The sequence below is a fragment of the Rhinopithecus bieti genome, unplaced genomic scaffold (assembly GCF_001698545.2).
Source record: "Rhinopithecus bieti isolate Rb0 unplaced genomic scaffold, ASM169854v2 scaffold_5132, whole genome shotgun sequence".
Taxonomy (NCBI): domain Eukaryota; kingdom Metazoa; phylum Chordata; class Mammalia; order Primates; family Cercopithecidae; genus Rhinopithecus; species Rhinopithecus bieti.
Window position 1 is genome coordinate 823988 of NW_016804791.1, and position 18060 is coordinate 842047.

The 18060-nt window shown below is 40.6% G+C and overlaps 2 protein-coding genes across 15 annotated transcripts in view; one reads left to right on the forward strand and one right to left on the reverse strand.

The window, feature by feature from the left end:
- ADSS2 (adenylosuccinate synthase 2) overlaps positions 1-16338 on the reverse strand; it is a 46067-nt gene extending 29729 nt beyond the window's left edge. Inside the window, exons 1-3 of one of the 2 annotated variants that reach the window (XR_001885186.1) lie at positions 15839-16184; positions 2504-2606; positions 1685-1751 (exon numbers count right to left, since the gene is read on the reverse strand). The gene's annotated coding sequence lies outside the window, so the exon portion shown is untranslated. Of the gene's footprint in view, positions 1-1684; positions 1752-2503; positions 2607-15838 lie in introns of both variants that reach the window. The other variant, XM_017870403.1, reaches the window with a different exon arrangement.
- CATSPERE (catsper channel auxiliary subunit epsilon) overlaps positions 16002-18060 on the forward strand; it is a 176387-nt gene continuing 174328 nt past the window's right edge. For 12 of the 13 annotated variants that reach the window (XR_001885184.1, XR_001885185.1, XM_017870387.1 and 9 more), the window contains exon 1: positions 16002-16537. Coding sequence is in view for 10 of the 13 variants with exons in the window: in XM_017870387.1 (XP_017725876.1) it covers positions 16020-16537 (518 nt within the window). In the remaining 3 variants the exon portion in view is untranslated. Of the gene's footprint in view, positions 16538-16573; positions 16629-18060 lie in introns of those variants that run through there. The other variant, XM_017870402.1, reaches the window with a different exon arrangement.

Sequence of the window (18060 nt, forward strand, 5' to 3'; positions counted from 1 at the left end):
CCATCCTCCTCCTCCTCCCTCTTCCTCTTCCTCCTCCATCCTCCTCCTCCTCCCCTCTTCCTCCTCCATCCTCCTCCTCCTCCCTCTTCTTCTTCCTCCTCCATCCTCCTCCTCCTCCCTCTTCTTCTTCCTCCTTCATCCTCCTCCTCCCTCTTCCTCTTCCTCCTCCATCCTCCTCCTCCTCCTCCCTCTTCCTCTTCCTCCTCCATCCTCCTCCTCCATCCTCCTCCTCCTCCCTCTTCTTCTTCCTCCATCCTCCTCCTCCTCCCTCTTCTTCTTCCTCCTCCATCCTCCTCCTCCTCCCTCTTCCTCTTCCTCCTCCATCCTCCTCCCCCCTCTTCCTCCTCCATCCTCCTCCTCCTCCCTCTTCCTCTTCCTCCTCCATCCTCCTCCCCCCTCTTCCTCCTCCATCCTCCTCCTCCTCCCTCTTCTTCTTCCTCCTCCATCCTCCTCCTCCTCCCTCTTCTTCTTCCTCCTTCATCCTCCTCCTCCCTCTTCTTCTTCCTCCTCCATCCTCCTCCTCCTCCTCCCTCTTCCTCTTCCTCCTCCATCCGTGGTTGTTTACCAACACCAACATTCTTGACTCTGAATTTATATGCTGATAAGTAATCATTTCCTTACACTTATTCACACACAAGTATTTAACAGTAAAAAATATGACATACCACTAATACAGTGGAAAACCTGTGTTCAGGGTAACTAAGCAGTACAGCAGCAGCACCAGAGTATCTGTATCAGCTGGCAAACAGCAATAACAACAAACGGTAGGCTTTCAGTCTCCACCTGTATTCTGTATTTCATTTATCACCACAGTTGGAACATCCAGCTGGCACACGTGCCACTTTACTACCCTCTGTGGGCATGCTTGTGTGGGGGAATCTGGGCATGCGTGGAAAAGATGTATGAAAGCTGAAAGCGGAGAAGGCCTTTTTTCCCTTGGAGACACTGAATAAACTGTGTGTGTGCCTATGTTTGGACGGTGACTAGTTGCATGAGGTCGGGTATGGAACTTTCCACTTGTGGTGTCATGTCTGTGTTCAAAAAGTTTCAGATTTGGGGAACATTTTGGATTTCAGATTTTTGTATTAGGGATGTTTAAACTGGATTTGTATTATCAAATTCCCCTCACACCCTAATGAGATGGCCAAGGTTAGTGTAAACACACCTCTAAAAATCCAAGAGATCAGTAAAGGCAAGAATCCAGGACTATTTCTTTTAAGAAGATGGGCATGGATATATTGCATAAAAGCAGCATTTACTTCATTTAGAAGGAGGGCCCTAAACAATTCTCCTTACATCTGTGTAGCATGGGGGGAAAAAAATTCCCTTTTATCCCTGAGTTGTAGCAACAAAAGGAGAGCTCCAGACCCTCTAGAAAACAAGACTGACAGTGTGCAAACTCAGGAATTTGCTAGTTTTGCCACCCACATATTGTAATTCTAGCTACCTTAAGATAAAGTTTACAGATAACCAATGTGTAAAAAAATCAGGACTTAACATAATGACATAAGATGTTAGTCTTCTGTTTAAAACACTGTTTATAATAAATAAAACTTAATAACTAACATTAAAAATTTGCCTGCAATTTTAAAGTATAAGACAAACATGTTGTTTGTCTGGCATAAGATCCTAATAAAACTTTATAAAGAACAACTGGTTATCAAGTAGACTCATTCTTTCATACCTTTTCCTTTTGAACATTTTCTCTGCTTCTTCAAACAATCCAGGTAGATGAATTACCACACCATTTCCTAAAGAAAAACCAACGAATTCCAGCCGTAAGCATCTATAATTACAACTCAGACATATGTCACTTAAAGGACATTCTGATTTACCAGGGTGTCACTACAGAAATGATTCCAAGTTTTCATAGGAGTATAATTTAAATACATAATGGAACATAATATAGTGAATATTTTATGCTAGAATTATACTCAATGAAGTTGAAAATTTCTTGGAAACAAAGTGAAGTATGTTTTTGAAGGAAACGATGTAATTTTAAGCAAATGGAACATGGTCACAGTACACACTAAATCAGTGTCTTTCAAGTTGGGGAATCACACCCTATCAGGTCACAAATCAGTTTAGTAGGTTGTGATAAGGTTTTTTAAAAATTAAGAAGTAGAGTAGAAAAGATCAGATTGCATCATGTGTTGTAACGGTTCAAAATAAATTCATGAACCTCTCGTATTACTTACTGTGAGTCATGGTTAAAAGTATTTGGGGAAAAAAGTATTTGGAAAACTGATTCGATGATCTAATACTTCTTTATAGAATTAAGATTGTCAGTGAGCACAGATGAATGCAAAGTAATCACTCCAAAAAGTATTACTGTTAAAACACCTTACAGTGACAAATAGCCAAAGTCAGGTATATTCCAGAAGGTATCAAGGTCAAAATTAATAAGAGATCAATGAACCACCTGGTTAGTGAGAGATGAAATCAGTTTTGACGATAAAAAATAAATGCCATTATCTCCATGCAGCTCAGTTTATATACTTACCAATGAATGCAGTGACATTTGGATTAATTATTCCACTGGGTAAGAGATGAAAATCATATTCCACAGAATCCACAACAACTGTATGGCCAGCATTATTTCCACCCTAAAATGTAAGACAGGGGAAAACTAAGTTTGATGATAAATATGACAAATAACGTATCTCCTTCCAAAGTGAATTAATGACTTCCTGCCAAAAGGTCAACTTAAGAGAGTCCAAATATTTGCCACCTTTACTGATTTGTTAAAGGCTTTAAAATAGTTTGGCTGTCTCCTTTCCCCACTGTAGTACACTTGAGTGATTATTCTGAAAGAATATGGAAATTGGGGAATTCAGGTTTCTGAAAGACAGAAAATCATACTCCTTAAAAGACGGAAAAAAAGTGAAAAAAAATACATAGAGCAGTTAGTCTGTCTTTGGCGATGGAGGATTATGGCAATCTAACTAACCATATTCCATCTACACACCAAAAAATCTCTGAGAAGAGTCATCTATCCAGTTACCCTAACTTGATGTAAATATGCATATAATTCCCATGGTCTTAAGAGTCTGCCAAGCAACTCTGCGACCTGAAATTTGTATTCTTACATGGACTTAACAAGAATCTCCCCCAAATACTGGTTATCCTTGGCCTCTAATTTATATACCAGTCTTGTAGGTTTGGTTAATGACAGATCCCCAGAACCTGCTCACCTCTGGATAAAATAATATCGTGCGTCAAGGAACTGCTAACACTGAGAATCATACTATAAACTCATGATGAAATTTGCTTTCTATGAAGCTTATGCAGAAATAACAAAATGGAAAAAGTCAAATTACAAAATTAGGTACAAAGGAGACTAAATATTAAGTAACCAGATAACTTTTCTAATTTATATGTTTAAAACATGGAAGAAAACACAAGTTTTCACACTTGTCAGCTGATTACATATATGTTTAAACTTCTATACAACATGAACACACTTTTAAAAGTAAACTTGGGATGTATTTGCAACAAATAAAAACTTCAACAACATCCTTCTATAACAAAAAATACCAATCAAAACTATATTGCCTGAGAATGAGGGCTGATCACGAGGCTATTTTCTTTCATTTTAATTTTGTTGGTATGCAGTAGTGCATATATTTGTGTGGTGCATGAGATATTTTGATACAGGCATATGAGTAATAATTATATCCGGGTAAATATGGTATCCATCAACTCAAGCATTTACCTTTTCATTATGTTACAATCTAATTATACTCTGAGCTATTTAAAAATGTATAATAAATTACTGTTGATTGTAGTCCCCTATTGTGCTGTCAAACACTAGATGTATTTTTATCTAACTATATTTGTATACCCATTAACCATCTCCCCACCCCACCCCCAACTCTTACCACTACCTTTCCCAGCCTTTGGTAACCATCCTTCTACTCTCTATCTCCATGAGTTCCATTGTTTTAATTTTTAGCTCCTACAAATAAGTGGGAACATGTAAAGCTTGCCTTTCTGTGCTTGGCTTACTTCACGTAACATAATGACCTCCAGTTCCATCCACATTGTTGCAAATGACAGGATTTCATTCTTTTTTTGTTTGAATAGTACTCCACTTTGTTTATGTACCACATTTTCCTTATCTGTCTGGGTAGTTATCTGCCTGCTAATTATTCAAGGCTCACAGGCTTTTTAGCTAGCAGGTAATGAATCCTGCCAGAACTCAGTCCTTCCCTTCAAGGCAGCAACTTCCCTTATGGCCCAGGGTATGTCTAGAAATTTGTGCTGGAACTAGGGCCTGTGATGGCGAGCTCAGGACTTCCCCCAGCACCCTGTCCTACTGTGGTTGGGATCCAAATTGCAAGACCAAATCCTCCTGACTCTTCCCTCTCTTCTCCTCAAGTGGAGGGAAGGAGCCTCTCCTGGAGCTGCATGCTGTGCTGCCTGGGGTTGGGCGAAGGGGCGCACAAGCACTCCCTTGGCTATCTTGGCTGGTGTCTCACTAGGTCACATGCCCCCCAAGTCCACTGGCTCCAAGTCCAGCACAACACCGGAACTTGCCCAAGAACTGCAGTCTTTGTGGCCCAGACTATCTTCCAAATTTATTTAGGGCCCCAGAGCACTTTAGCATGTGCTGGCTAGGCTTGCTGGAACTCAGGTTCTGACCACTAGGATGGGCGATTCCCCTCTGGTAAGGGCTGGTCTAAATGCTCCCTCCGTGGGCACTGGCTGAGTTCTGCCCAGTGTTGCTTTCTGTTGTGACAAGGGCAGCACTGAGTTCCAATGCAAAGTCCTAGGATCACTGCATTCTCCCGCCTCTAAGCGTACAGATTCTCTCTCAGTGCCCCATGGTTGCTGGGGGTGGGGAAGGGGTGGTATCAGCAATTCAAGACTGTCTTTCCTACCCTCTTCCATGCCTCTTTCAGTGATAGGAAGTTAAAACCAGGTACTGTGATTGCTCACCTGATTTTTGGTTCTTATGAAGGTGCTTTTTTGTGTGGATAGTTATTAAATCTGGTGTTCCTGTGGGAGAACAATTGGTAAAGGGTTCTGTCTGACCATCTTCCCCCATTCTGCCCGATCCACAAGGTTATTTTTAACAAATTGAATGTTACTACTTTTACCAAATCATCACCAATTATGAGGTCACAAAAATGCTAGAAAAATTGGCCCTGCTAAAAAAAAAAAATCTTCCAAAAGCAAGTACCTATTTACATGGTGTTTTGCACTGTATAAAGCAAAGAACTCTTTGAAGACTAAGGTATGGCATATATTTAAAATAAAAAACCTTGGCAGTGTTGGACTAAAATCTGTAAGCCACACGTTGGAAAGGCACCGGCAGACAGAAACGGGAATGATGGGCGACACCTTCAGGTAATACCAAAAAGGAAACAGGTGCATTCGTTTTTACTATTTATTTTTAAATAGGAAATTCCCGCATATGATACAGACACTGAATGGCCAGAAGTGCGCACAGTCAAATGTGAAGCCTTCCTCACGCCCTTGCTGTAAGACAACCAGCTAGCGCAAGTTTTTGGTGTCCTTCCTGAAGTGATTTTTGCATATAAAACATATATACTGTTTTATTTTACATACACAATGGTAGCAAACTATATACAGGTGGGCAGCTTGCGTACTTCCACAACCTTGCAAAGAGAATCATCTCATTCTTTTAACAGTTGTTTGTATTTTATCCTTTTGTATATGTACATACATCATAACTTATTATACTGGTCCCATAATGAGAGGCATTCAGATTGTTTCCAATATTTTGCTACTATAAACAATCTTGTAATAAACTTCCTGGTATGTATTATTATTTCACATTTGTGTAATTTCATCATCAATTCTGATAGAATCCTAGGACGTATAGTATACACCAAAAGAACATTATTTATCTTAACTTAGTCTTTTAAAAGTAACTCACAGGATAATTCTTACCTGTATTTCAGTTCCTCTTGTTACAAATTACTAAGTTTAATAAATTTTTACTAAGTTGTTATAAAGTATTTGGTAATTTTGAGACAACAAATAAGGTATTATTATCACAGCCAAATCAGGTTTTTTTAAGAGATGGGGTCTCACCATAGCCCAAGCAGGCCTTGAATTCCTGGGCTCAAGCAATCCTCCTGTCTCAGCCTCCTGAGTCCCTGAGACTACATGTGCATGCCACCCTACCCAGCTACAACCAGTTTATTTTTTTAAAACCAGTTTTTAGGCCGGGCACGGTGGCTCACGCCTGTAATCACAGCACTCTGGGAGGCCGAGGCAGGTGGATCACGAGGTCAGGCGATTGAGACTGTCCTGGCTAACATGATGAAACCCCGTCTCTACTAAAAATATAAAAAATTAGCCAGGTGTGGTGGTGCACACCTGTAGTCCCAACTACTCAGGAGGCTGAGGCAGGAGAATGGCGTGAACTCGGGAGGTGAAGCTTGCAGTGAGCCGAGATCGCACCACTGCACTCCAGCCTAGGCGACAGAGCAAGACTCTGTCTCAAAAAAATCCCCCAAAAAACAAGTTTTTAAAATTTCATCATTTGCTCAAGGTTAAAATAAACTACTCTAATTTTGGAGTAGACCCTTAAAGTAAGTCTCCTAATTTACATAAAATTACTTTTATAGATACACTAATATAATCATTTGATGAATTATTATTTGACAATTATTACTGGCAGTGCACGACAATGTTCTTATTGTGCAACAAAAGCTTACTCTCTTAGCTAATATTTTACCAAGAAAGGTAGTAATGATGGAATTAACCATAATAAAGAGACGATGGTTGCTCTAGACACACACACACACACACACACACACACACACACACACACACAATTTTTTAGGCAGATGGTTGTGATGGATGACTTTAGAGGGAAAAATTGGCTTAACTCCTTAAGTCTGTCCAAGTTTACAGGTAGTGCAAGCTGGAAAGTTCAGCAGTAAAAGACTTAAAGTCACACGGTGGTATAAAGTTTGCTCATCCAAATATTAGTTATTGAAAAATATTAACATTTTTCAATAACCAGTATTACATTGATTATTATACGGTTTAAATATCATTTAAATTGTTTCAGTGTGTAAATATGGTTAAATATACCCAGAAAAACCCTAGATTATCCTACGTAGGATTTAGAGGGAAATAACTAAGTGCTTATTTATATTTGGTCACTAGTGCTCCGGGGGCAGCTGGGGTATAACTGTTAATCTTGAAACGCACAATATGCAGAAGGGTCTCGGGTGAACTGAGAAGGAGCTGCTCATAAGGAGTTTCTTGATGAGGTAATCTATATACGAGACAAGTTTTAGCATACTGTATTTTATAAAATGCAACAGATAAAGCCTCAAATTTGAAGTGCCTATTTGGATGCTAACCTAAAATACTCAGATTATTCACCTTGGGACCTCAGGCAATTGTCCTCAAACAGAGATTACACTGGTCCAAGGAGAGGTCACGTATTAGCAGACAGCAAAACAAAGAATTTCAAACATGAGCACCATAACCAAAAACAGTTTCAAACACGAGCACCCCCTCAGTCTCCCACCTACATATTATAAGGGCAGACGGAGCTGCTCCTTCATGGGCCCATGGGCAACTCCATGTAGTATGTGCCAGGATGAGCAACAGCAAGGATGTGTTTGATTAATCATGTTCCATGATTCTCCCGGGTAGCACTGGGGAGGCCAGATAGTACCAAATAAATGATGGGAGATATTTTGTTGTTGTTGTTCTACTTCTAACAGAAACATACAATTTCCTTCTCAATCCAAATTTTCCACAAATCAAGCTTGATCAGTTACCTTCCACAAAAGTATGAATCTTATAATCACATGAACAGTTACACTAATTACCTCTTGCTTCTTTGCCAAACTCCCATAACACTTATGATCCCAGTCACTCTTGTAGCATTTAACAGTTTCCATGATCATAGCTGTATATTCTATATTACTTAACCAAAAAATAGAATATGTTCAATTAATAGTTATATAAACAAAGGGCTATGGAATCTCAATGTTGTTTCTGGATCAATTACATCCAACAGGGAAAATATTTAGTAATAAATCTCAAATATAATTTTTTGAACTTTTTTTTTCCTAGAAATAAGTCATATTTCTGAGTTGGTAAAATGCTTTTCTGAACATACATTTTTGGTATCTGCCACGGTTAACCAAATGTCTGTCCATTTTTGTGTAGCCTTTATACAGTACAGATTTCACTGACATCATCCTTGCATCTGAGTATTAAAAACAGTTGACATTGTTCTTTTCAGTCCTCACAACATCCCTATGAAGTAGGTGGTACTGACTCCATTCCACAGATGGGGAGGCCTAGGCACGGAAAGGTTTAGTGGCTCCTCACAAGCCACGTGGCAGGGAGGCAGGGAGGGAGGGAGGGAGGCAGAGTGGCAGAGCAGCTCTCCAGCCACGTGCTAACACCGCCTTCACATTCACACTTCCATCAGTGCCACAACACTGCAAGGCAGGCTTTCATGTTGAGGCCAATTTTTAAACTATTTTAATTCTGAAATATACCCCTCCCCAACACCCCAAGAAACAAAAAACAGCATGAGTTCACAAGTAGCTATGTGGCAGGTTTCTTTGAGGAAAAGCACAAGCTTATAATGCCTTATATGATGCGCTTATATTAAATACCAAGAATAAATGCACGTTAATTTTATTAGAGTGAACAATATATGAAAGAAAATTCAATTGTGGTCACAAAACATCCCCTAATATAGTATATATATTTTATCAATTTTCTTTGACTGTTATTCTTACATTAAGATTAAATACAAAGAAAATATTAAATAAGCTTCTTAATTACCAGGAAAAAATGTATCTCATCACAGAGCTATGAAATAAACTGGAACATCATGACAGAAACAAAAATCAGGACTAAAATTCTATGCTCTCAAAGCTGAAAAGCAAAGTTTCAGGTGTATGCTTTTAGTTTTTACAATCAATACATAGCTAATTTTCATTATTTTAATTAAGGTTAAAATAATACAAACCAATTTAACTCTATTTTTTCTTCCAGAAAAGCACTACAGGTCAATAGCATATTAGACTGTTGGAAAACAATTTACAAATAGGAACAATCCAGAACAAATGCTTCCTCATACCTTATTTTCCCACACAAAATTAACTCCAGGTTAGTTAGAGCTTTTGCATGCTCAGTCCCCCTCCTTTTCCCTTACTTGCAAATCGCAGGAATCATGTCCCCAGCCACAGCGAATTGATCCAGGCAGGGAAACATGTTCCAACCTGAGCCTGTCAGCTCCTCTCCCCTGGGAATCTGAATTCGAGTACTGAGGAGGAAAGCAATAGCAGTCTGAGATGCCTGTCACCTACGGGAAGCATCCTAAAGAAAAAGGCTGCCAGTTCTAGCTGCTGAGAGTCCAGGAGCAGCCTTCATCTCAGGCCACCATCCGGCACTTCCTTTAAACAAATCCCCATTTTGCTTGAGTTAGTTTCTTTCCATTGCTTGCAAACAAAGAACACGAACGATTCACAAAACAAACTTACTACAACATAGTATATATACCCCTTGCTGAGTTTACATCTTGTACTAGTAAAACTGAATATTAAAATGATTAATTGCTAGATATTAATAACATTTTATGCTGTCAAGGACAACACTTTAAAGCATTACTGCAGGATATAGGAATGATATAACAGTATTTAGTTATTTTGTAACTGTTCTGTTTTTCCATGCATTCCTTTTCTTCCTAATTTGATGTTAAGTTTATGGAAGTCGGAAGACAAGTGTTTTGAATGTTCTTTCCATGACTCCTCAGAACCAGAGGCTGTCAAATCCAATTATAGAATAAAATTTTGGATCAGGAAATGCTAATATGTGTCAGCTTCTAGCTAAGAAGCTCCAAAGGTACAGGGGAGGTTAAAAAAGAAAAAAAAAAGGTTGGAAAGGAATTAAATGATATTAGTCTACAAAAGTGACTTTTGATTCTTAACTTGGTTTTGCTACTGGGCCTTCTCCTTCCCCAAATCACTCCTTTCTTCACTCCTGCAAGTGCATTCCTGCCGTGGTAGAGAGATGAAGGCAGCGAATGATCCTCAGTGTTGTAGACCTGAAACAATGGCCTCTTTTCCAGAATACAGGCCCAAGTGTCAAGGGCTAACAACTTCATGCACAAAGCCCAGAGGCATTTTTCTGGCTACTTAGTTAGGCCTCTGTGTCTTATCTTTGTCCTTTTGCTTTGAATACATGAAAACAACATACTGTAATCACAGAGCTCAAAATGAATACCAGGAAGTCAGTGACCACTATGGATTACAGTAGAGAGCAGCAATGTCTCAGATCCCGTGCCCCTAAACTATTTCAGCAACCGAAAAGGGGTTGCTACTTTTTTGTTTAGTCTTCAAGCTTCTTAAGAGCCTAAAAATCTTTGGAGTCAATGCTTATTATCCATGCTGCTTTCAGGGTAAAGACTGTAAGATCTGTATCTCCTCCTTTCCAGACAAAACATGTTACCATTCACCAAAACTAAAGCACTGATCAATCCACAGCAATAGTTATAACTGACGATTGTTCTTTCATGAAAGCATTCACATAACTGCAATTAGCTTATGATTCCAAAGTAGAGCAGGTTAAGTTACTACCAGCAAGTTGATCAAATTTAACTATTCAGCAGTAACCAGACACACTAGATAGGAAGAGAAAAAAATATACAGGGTATCTTAATTTCTTTTTAGCAAAGATATCCAAGCTCAGTTAGCCATTAAAGGTTTAAAAGTATCCACTTTACTTTGCATGATTATAGTTACCTTCTAGTTTCATACACACATAAATGTCACAAATGATGAAAACCTCAGATACCTTATATTTTAGACTTTACATTACCATTATGAAATAACTTCTCACAATGAAAGTGGAAAGAGGCATTGCCTGAGAGGATCTTAGGTTCCTAATTAAGAAGCTTTAGACTCTGGCTACCAAACTCTAATATTCTTTCACACTCACCAAACCAGGGTCATAGATGAGAGCATAAGACAACCAACCAAAACTGTATAAACCAATGATGTCACACAGCTCTTTGTGAATGTTTGATAAAAATTCACCTAAATACATTCATGAAAACATTTTCTTAAAAACACACTGAAATTAAACTAGAGATTTCAAGTCAAAAAAGTCTTCTTACTAATAAAATTCTTCCTTTAAAAAAGATGTTAAAACTTAATATAGACAAAATCTCATTTTAGAAATCTCATGGAGCCTCTTTTTAAAAAAAGAATTTTATTATGTGAATCAAATATAAATTTTGGTTCAATGTAAAGAACTATCCCATCCCAGAGCCAGAGTAGCCACAGGAACTCCCCCCTTCATTTATTGTTCTTTTCATTGCTTTCAGCAGGCAATACTGAATGTTGATGTTTCTGTTGATAAAAGTGTAATAGTCACCAATTTTTATGTATCATTATTTAGTCCACACTAATCTTTGGTGTCAACATCTGACACAGTCCCTGAGAGATAAGACAGCTGGATTCGTATCCAGTTACAGCAAGAAAGCTATTAAGTACATATCAATTTATTGGTTCATTCTAGATTTGCTCTAGGCAACAGTTTTTCTTAGAGATACTTGAAAATATCCAACAAACCCATCCTTTCCCACCAAAGTTAAAGAAACAGAATAATTTTGATCAGACACCACTGAGATGGTCTCATATACATATAAAAACTCATGCCTCAAAAGCAGAGCTGACAGGATACTATATTTACTAACTGAAAATAGCAACCTAGGACATCCTCATTGACTGAACATTGAGATTTACTGTTCTCAGTGGAGAAAAACTAGTTATTAGAACCCTACATGGCATTCAATTGAAATAGTTGAAGAGATACATGAAAAAGAGATAAATATCAGTTACCTATTCTCGCCTAGAAACAAGAGAGAAGATTTTAATATAAACAAAGCCTTTGAATGGTACAATGTAAAACATTCCAGCTAAAAAACTAAACAACAAATGTTAATCCAAGGAATGCTAGGAATTCCACCTTAAATTTATGCCACCAGTCAATTAAATTGTCCAGAGAGATGTTAAAACCATTACAAGAAAGGGTTACTATTACTTATTTCAAATAAATTTCTAGGGGTGATCTTGCCACCCAGAATACATTGGTTGAGTATTTCCCTTCTGCTTCATATAGTATTAAGCGCTACAGAACAAAAAAAGGAAGAAGTCCCCCTTTTGAGAAAATTTACATTCTGGCAGAGAAACCACAGTAACCAAACAGAACAAGATTTAACCAAGTACAGTATAACAGACATTGGTAAATACTTATACACTAGGGAAATGCTATAAAGGATATAAAAAGAATCAGAAAATGGAAACAGCAATTGTTATAAACCTGGAAGAATGGCTTACCTTAAAGGCTAATTACCTACTATCCTTAAAATTATGGGAAGTAGTCTGGCAGATCATTTTAGCTGTACAAGGTCAAGGCATGAAATAATACTAACATTTTCTTTTAAATTATCTTTCACCTTTTCTATTTCAAGGAGAAAGTCTCAGTTTGCTGCTGGTATGTCTTTTATGCTTCTTTAACACTTACTAATAGTGGTTTCAGATCTTCAGCAGATACCTATATCTAGCTAGAAAATAGTCATATTTTTTCAGTATTTTACAGCAAGCTTTTAAAACATATATCAAGTGATGGGGTCTGCCTTCTCTTATAACTAACTTTAGTATTTTCCCTTTTTATTGGCTTTAAAGCCTTGGAAAGAAAACACAGGGAATACTGCTCTAGCCTTTCCTGATCACAGGCAACTTCGTGTGTGTCATTATAACCAAGACCACCAAACTTACTTTCCTTAAGAACAATCAATAAGCCTTTGCTTAAAGCCTGGTATAAACTACTATAGTTAAGAAGTTTCTGTAGTTTCTACTCAGCAAAATAAAGAAAACAAAGCACAGTATTTTACTTTGAGAGAATTTGGGAAAAAGCAGTATTAGACTTCCTTCTGTGATACCAGAAAGGGACCTTCTTGGTCCCATACTTCAATCCCTTGAAAAACTTAGACTAGTACCTTTCTCCATCCTGACCTTCTCAATATTTTTGCTTACACAGCAGTTGTCCCCAGACTGTGAGCTCCTTGCAGGCACAATCCCTGCCTTTTCAGATTTTGACTCCCAGGCTAAGTGATCCCCTGAAGATGCTCAATGTTTACTAGATGAATGACCTGTACCCAGGGTTGAGCCTCCATTTAATTCTTCTCTCTTCTTCTTAAAATAAATGTTGATTTAAAATTAAGGCATCAGTAGTGGCTGTCCTTTGATGTAAGTGCTACATATTTACAGATCTGGGGAACCTACCAAGTTATAAGTAACTCCCCACAAATCCTGAATCTGAACAACACAGGCCTTAAGCGCTGTAAGAGTGAAAATGCCATTAGGTTTGCATCTAGTGTTTCCAAAAAGGCATTTTATATATTAAAATTTATCATTAAATGCAATGCCAGTTTTCTTTTAAAACTATATTTTATGTTGGGAGAAAGTCCGTATGATTCTACTGGTGAAATATGGATACATTATATGTACATCATTTCTGGAGAAACAGTGCTGAATAAAATTTGAACTCATGACATCAATATGGCAGCATATATTAAACTCTAACAAAGGACATGTTTTCACTAACACACAAAACTTAAGACATCGAACAAGGCAATCCAAGCTCACAATGTCTTACTGTTGATTTTTTCCAGCTCTCTATACACACTCAGTAAGAACTCCAACATTCCAATTTTAAAACCTAGGAGAACTTCATTAAGTAGATGCCAGCTTACTAGGGCTAACCAAATAATACAAAGTTACCAAGGTAAATCACAAAAGAGATAATGCTTAAATCTATTCATTACTCATCTACTTTTTGCTAACAAGACTAATAAAGAATCCTAATGATACACTCTTAAAAGGCACTAGAAGAACACAAGGATTCTATAAGGAAGGTAGTTAAGTCAAAACTATAAAGGTGAGGGAAGTCTGCCTAACAGGGCCCCTCATTTGTTTCTCCTCTACCTTCAGGTAACATTTTAAAGCCAAACTCAGTTCCTTCTCAATCACTTCTCTAGAGTTTCCAAGGGCATCAGATCAGGTTGGTCCACGACTTCCAAGACTACTTTCTTGGTAACATCAGTAACACCTTCTCCAAGCTACAAACTACTTCTAATATTTCTCGATAGAATATTAAATTGAGAATCCTTTAGAATAAATACCATAATGGTTGTGTTCTCCAAACCTTCTTACAACCCATAGTGTAGCTCAACGTGAGCTACTTCCACCTAAAGGAGATTTCAAGATGTCAGTGAGGGAGACACACAGGCCTCCGCCTCTCTCCCCTTCTAGACAGCAAGAAAGTTCGGTATACTGGTACGTCTTCCCCACAGCATGACCAGATCTGAATGTAAGACAAAAGGTAGGTAAAGGCTGGATTTCTGGAGTATTTCCTAAGAAAGTGTGGGGCAGGAATTTAATGGCAACACCCTCCAGAGTGCTAAGGTACAAAGTGTGTTGCCAGAGGGGTGGAGAAGTAATAGGCTGGAAGAGAAGGAGGGAGAGGTGGTAGTGACGGTTTCCTAAGAGGCAATTAGTGCAACAGCTATTTCAGAATGGACAGGGTGGATTTCTGCATGAAAACAAAACAAAATGAAACAAGGTAAATCAGAGAATATTTGCAGTATTTGCATTTAGCTTTTCTATATACCTGTGATTTCACTGTTTCTGCATGCTCAGAATGGTATTCAAGGGGGCCTATGACTTACTAGAACATATACAGCATGGCACCATCATATCATGCCATGTATGTTCAAAAACAAATACTCTTGCAACCTAAACAGACAGCAGTTAACTTCAAATATTACATTATGCTTTGTTTTGAACGTGGTTATTACTCATCTACTTAGAATTTTGAAGCTGGAGAGAGTTACCTGAGAGCCTTTACAAAGGCCTCCCCTGTATGTTGCTTCAAAGGAAACGACAAATAGGAAGAAAGCTTACATTGAAAACCACGTGTCTCCCGTTAGAAGTACATTACCACCTCGTTTTCCGAAAGTTCACTTTCGATGTCACCTTAGCAATGCAAATATTTATTTCTAAATACTCAATTGACATCCATGTATTTACTTTTTTTCAACAGAGAAGGGATTCCTTCCTCTGGGACCAACTAGTAAAAGTAATTTCTCCTTAACTTTAAGGTACGGAGCACATTGTAAAACAAAACAAAACAAGAAACTCAGGGCCCTGAAACAACAGCCCAAAGCCCAGAGGTGGGTGGGTTTGGATGTCAACAAAGTGGACCAGAGGAAGCAAAACACTGCATGCCACGGTCCTGCAGATGGGGGATCGGCGAGTCTGGATTTCAGGACATTTCGAAACAATCCACTCCCACTCCGCCGCCCTGGGCGGGGTGGGGGGGCGGTGATGGGGGATTCTGCCGTCGCGCCGGGTCTCCGACCGCAGTCGGAAGAGTTGGGAGCAGGCCTCGGGCGGTAGCTCCTCAAACTCAGACCGCATCCCACCTCCACCCTGGCCTCAGTCCCGGGGCGGAGCACCAGTCCCCAGACGCAAAACTGCAACTCCCCAGGCTTCGCGCATCTCTCAAAGGCTCCCCGCCAGCCCACCTTTTCCTCCAGAACCACCCCAAGTTTCACCCGGCGCTCCAGGTCAGGGGTCCCCGACCTCCCGCCATTTCTCCACGTCGCCGCAGCTCAGGACACGAGGAGAGAGCCTCAAGGTGACACCTCATTTTGGCCAGTGGATCCGGGTCCTGGGTCCGAGTTCCTGGGCACCAGGTGCCAGGCAGCCCGAGCTCCCGGGCCCAGCCTCCCGTGAGAGGCCCGTCGCCTCACCTGGCAGCGGCACACGATGTCGGCATCCTGCGCCAACAGATCCACCACCTTCCCTTTGCCTTCGTCGCCCCACTGCGCACCAAGCACCACCGTCACCCGGTTTCCTCCGGGCCGCGCCGTGGGGCGGCCGCAATCGCCGTTGGGCAGGGAGGATGCCGCCGGGTAGGTCTTGGCTAACGCCATGGCTCCGGTGACGCGAGGAGAACCCGAAGGAGAGGCGGCCGCCGAGGAGTCAACGAACCGAACTGCTCTGCGGCCGCCAGCCACATGCGGAGGAAAAAGGAGCCAGAGGCCGGCCCCGCCCCCGCCCCGCCGGGCCGCCACCCTCCAGCCAGTCCCCGCCCCGCTCTCCGCCACAGCCCGCTCAATGGGGGACCATGACTGCCCCGCGCAGGCCGGCCTCTGCAGCACCGCCCGCAGGAAGAGGCCCTGGTGGCGGCAACCGCCGCCACCCCGGACCGAGGCCACGCCCCTTCCGCGGCCTGGCGCGCCACTCCTGTGCGAACCTCGCGAGCGAAAAGGTCAGGGGCGGGGCTTCGAGAGCGCTTCTCCTTCAGCACCCCGCCTACCCGCTCTACCTCTCGCTTTCAAACTGGAGAGGCGCGGAGGCGCGTGTGGAGCGTCGGACTACAACTCCCAGCACGCAACGCTCTGGGCTGCGGCGGCGTATTCTGGGGCCACTGTGTCTGCCATCTGCAGGTTTGTCTGGATTTGTCTGTATTAAGGAATGAACGTGTACAAAATACAAAGTGTGGAATTTCTCAGTACAAACAGCATAAAATCGGAACGTGTAAGTGTTGAATTGGAAATTAAAAGTCTGGAAGTAACAGAGATGGGGACAGGGATCAAAAAAGACAAAATTCAAAAGTAAGGCGATAAGGTAAAGGATATGAGACCTGAAATCAATAAATCAAGTAAAGTCCTAATTCTCATTTTACGCAGTAGTAACAAAGGCTCAGAGAGGAGGAGTGGATTACCTATGTCATATATGGGTACATATATGCAGATACTGTCATGCACTTCTTTTCTTTTTTTAAATCCCCACAACCATATAAGGTAGGTGATCCTCTATTATCCTTATTTTACAGGATTTAAAAGCTAGGTAACTTGCCCTAGTGAGGCCTCAATTGGTACTTCGATAATCTAAGTCCAGAGCCCATGTCCTTCCTGTAGATTCCACTGTCTCTTAGTTACAGCTGTAACTAGATTCTGGTGTATACCTACTGTTCATCTAATGCCCTTTCAACTCCAACACAAATTAACCATGATGTTTAATTCTGATAAAAGGTGCTTCGAAAAAAAGTGGGAATGGAATCACATTACATGTACCATCTCCCAAATCGCCTGGACATACTGTATGTTCACTAATGGTCTCTAGAGCGCACTTTATATTTCTAGTCAATGAGTTAAGTCAGGAACATTGAGAACCTGCTATTTACTAAGTGTCCTGGGCACTGATAACATAGGAGAAATAAAGATACAATTGCGGCCCTCAAGGATTCAAATTATTTGGTCTATTGATTAGTAAACAAATTAATTATAATACTAAGTGATAATTGGTGTCTATCTTGGCCTTATTACAAGATCACAAACTTTTTGGAAATGAGAATGCCATCTATTTCTTTCTACTCAAATGCCCGAGGTAGTGCTGGGCAGATAGTAGATACTGAATAAGCACATGTTACTAGTTATTTCCATTCAATTTTTAAAAATCATTTATGAGAGACTGATTTGAGTAATAAAACAACTCTGCTTTCCTGCGCAGCCAGCTCTACATGAATTACTATTTCTTTATTGCCATTCCCCTGTCTTGATGAATCGGCTCTGTCTCGGCAGTGGACAAGGTGAACCCCTTGGGCGGTTACAAATTTGGGGGCGTGTCTGGGATTGCTGTTGTGGCTACCTGCTCATGGTTCAGTGGCCCCCCTCCAGCGATGGATCCAGAAGCCTGCCCAGGTGGCCACCAGTTCTCTTGGACTGGGGGCTGACTCTGGTACTCTCTCTACTTGTGGGGCGCTGCCAACCCAGTGTGCAAGGATTTAACTGCAATGGAGAAATAGTCCTGGGGAGATGTCCCTTAACTGTAACCCTGTCACAGGGTGTCTGTCTGTAGCCCCATTGCGGGGCGTGGTGTCTGGATTGGTGAGCATCCTAGATGCTGCCAATGCCTCCTTTCTCCCGACTGGTTCTGTAGCCCTATGGTGGGGTGTCTGTAGCCCCAT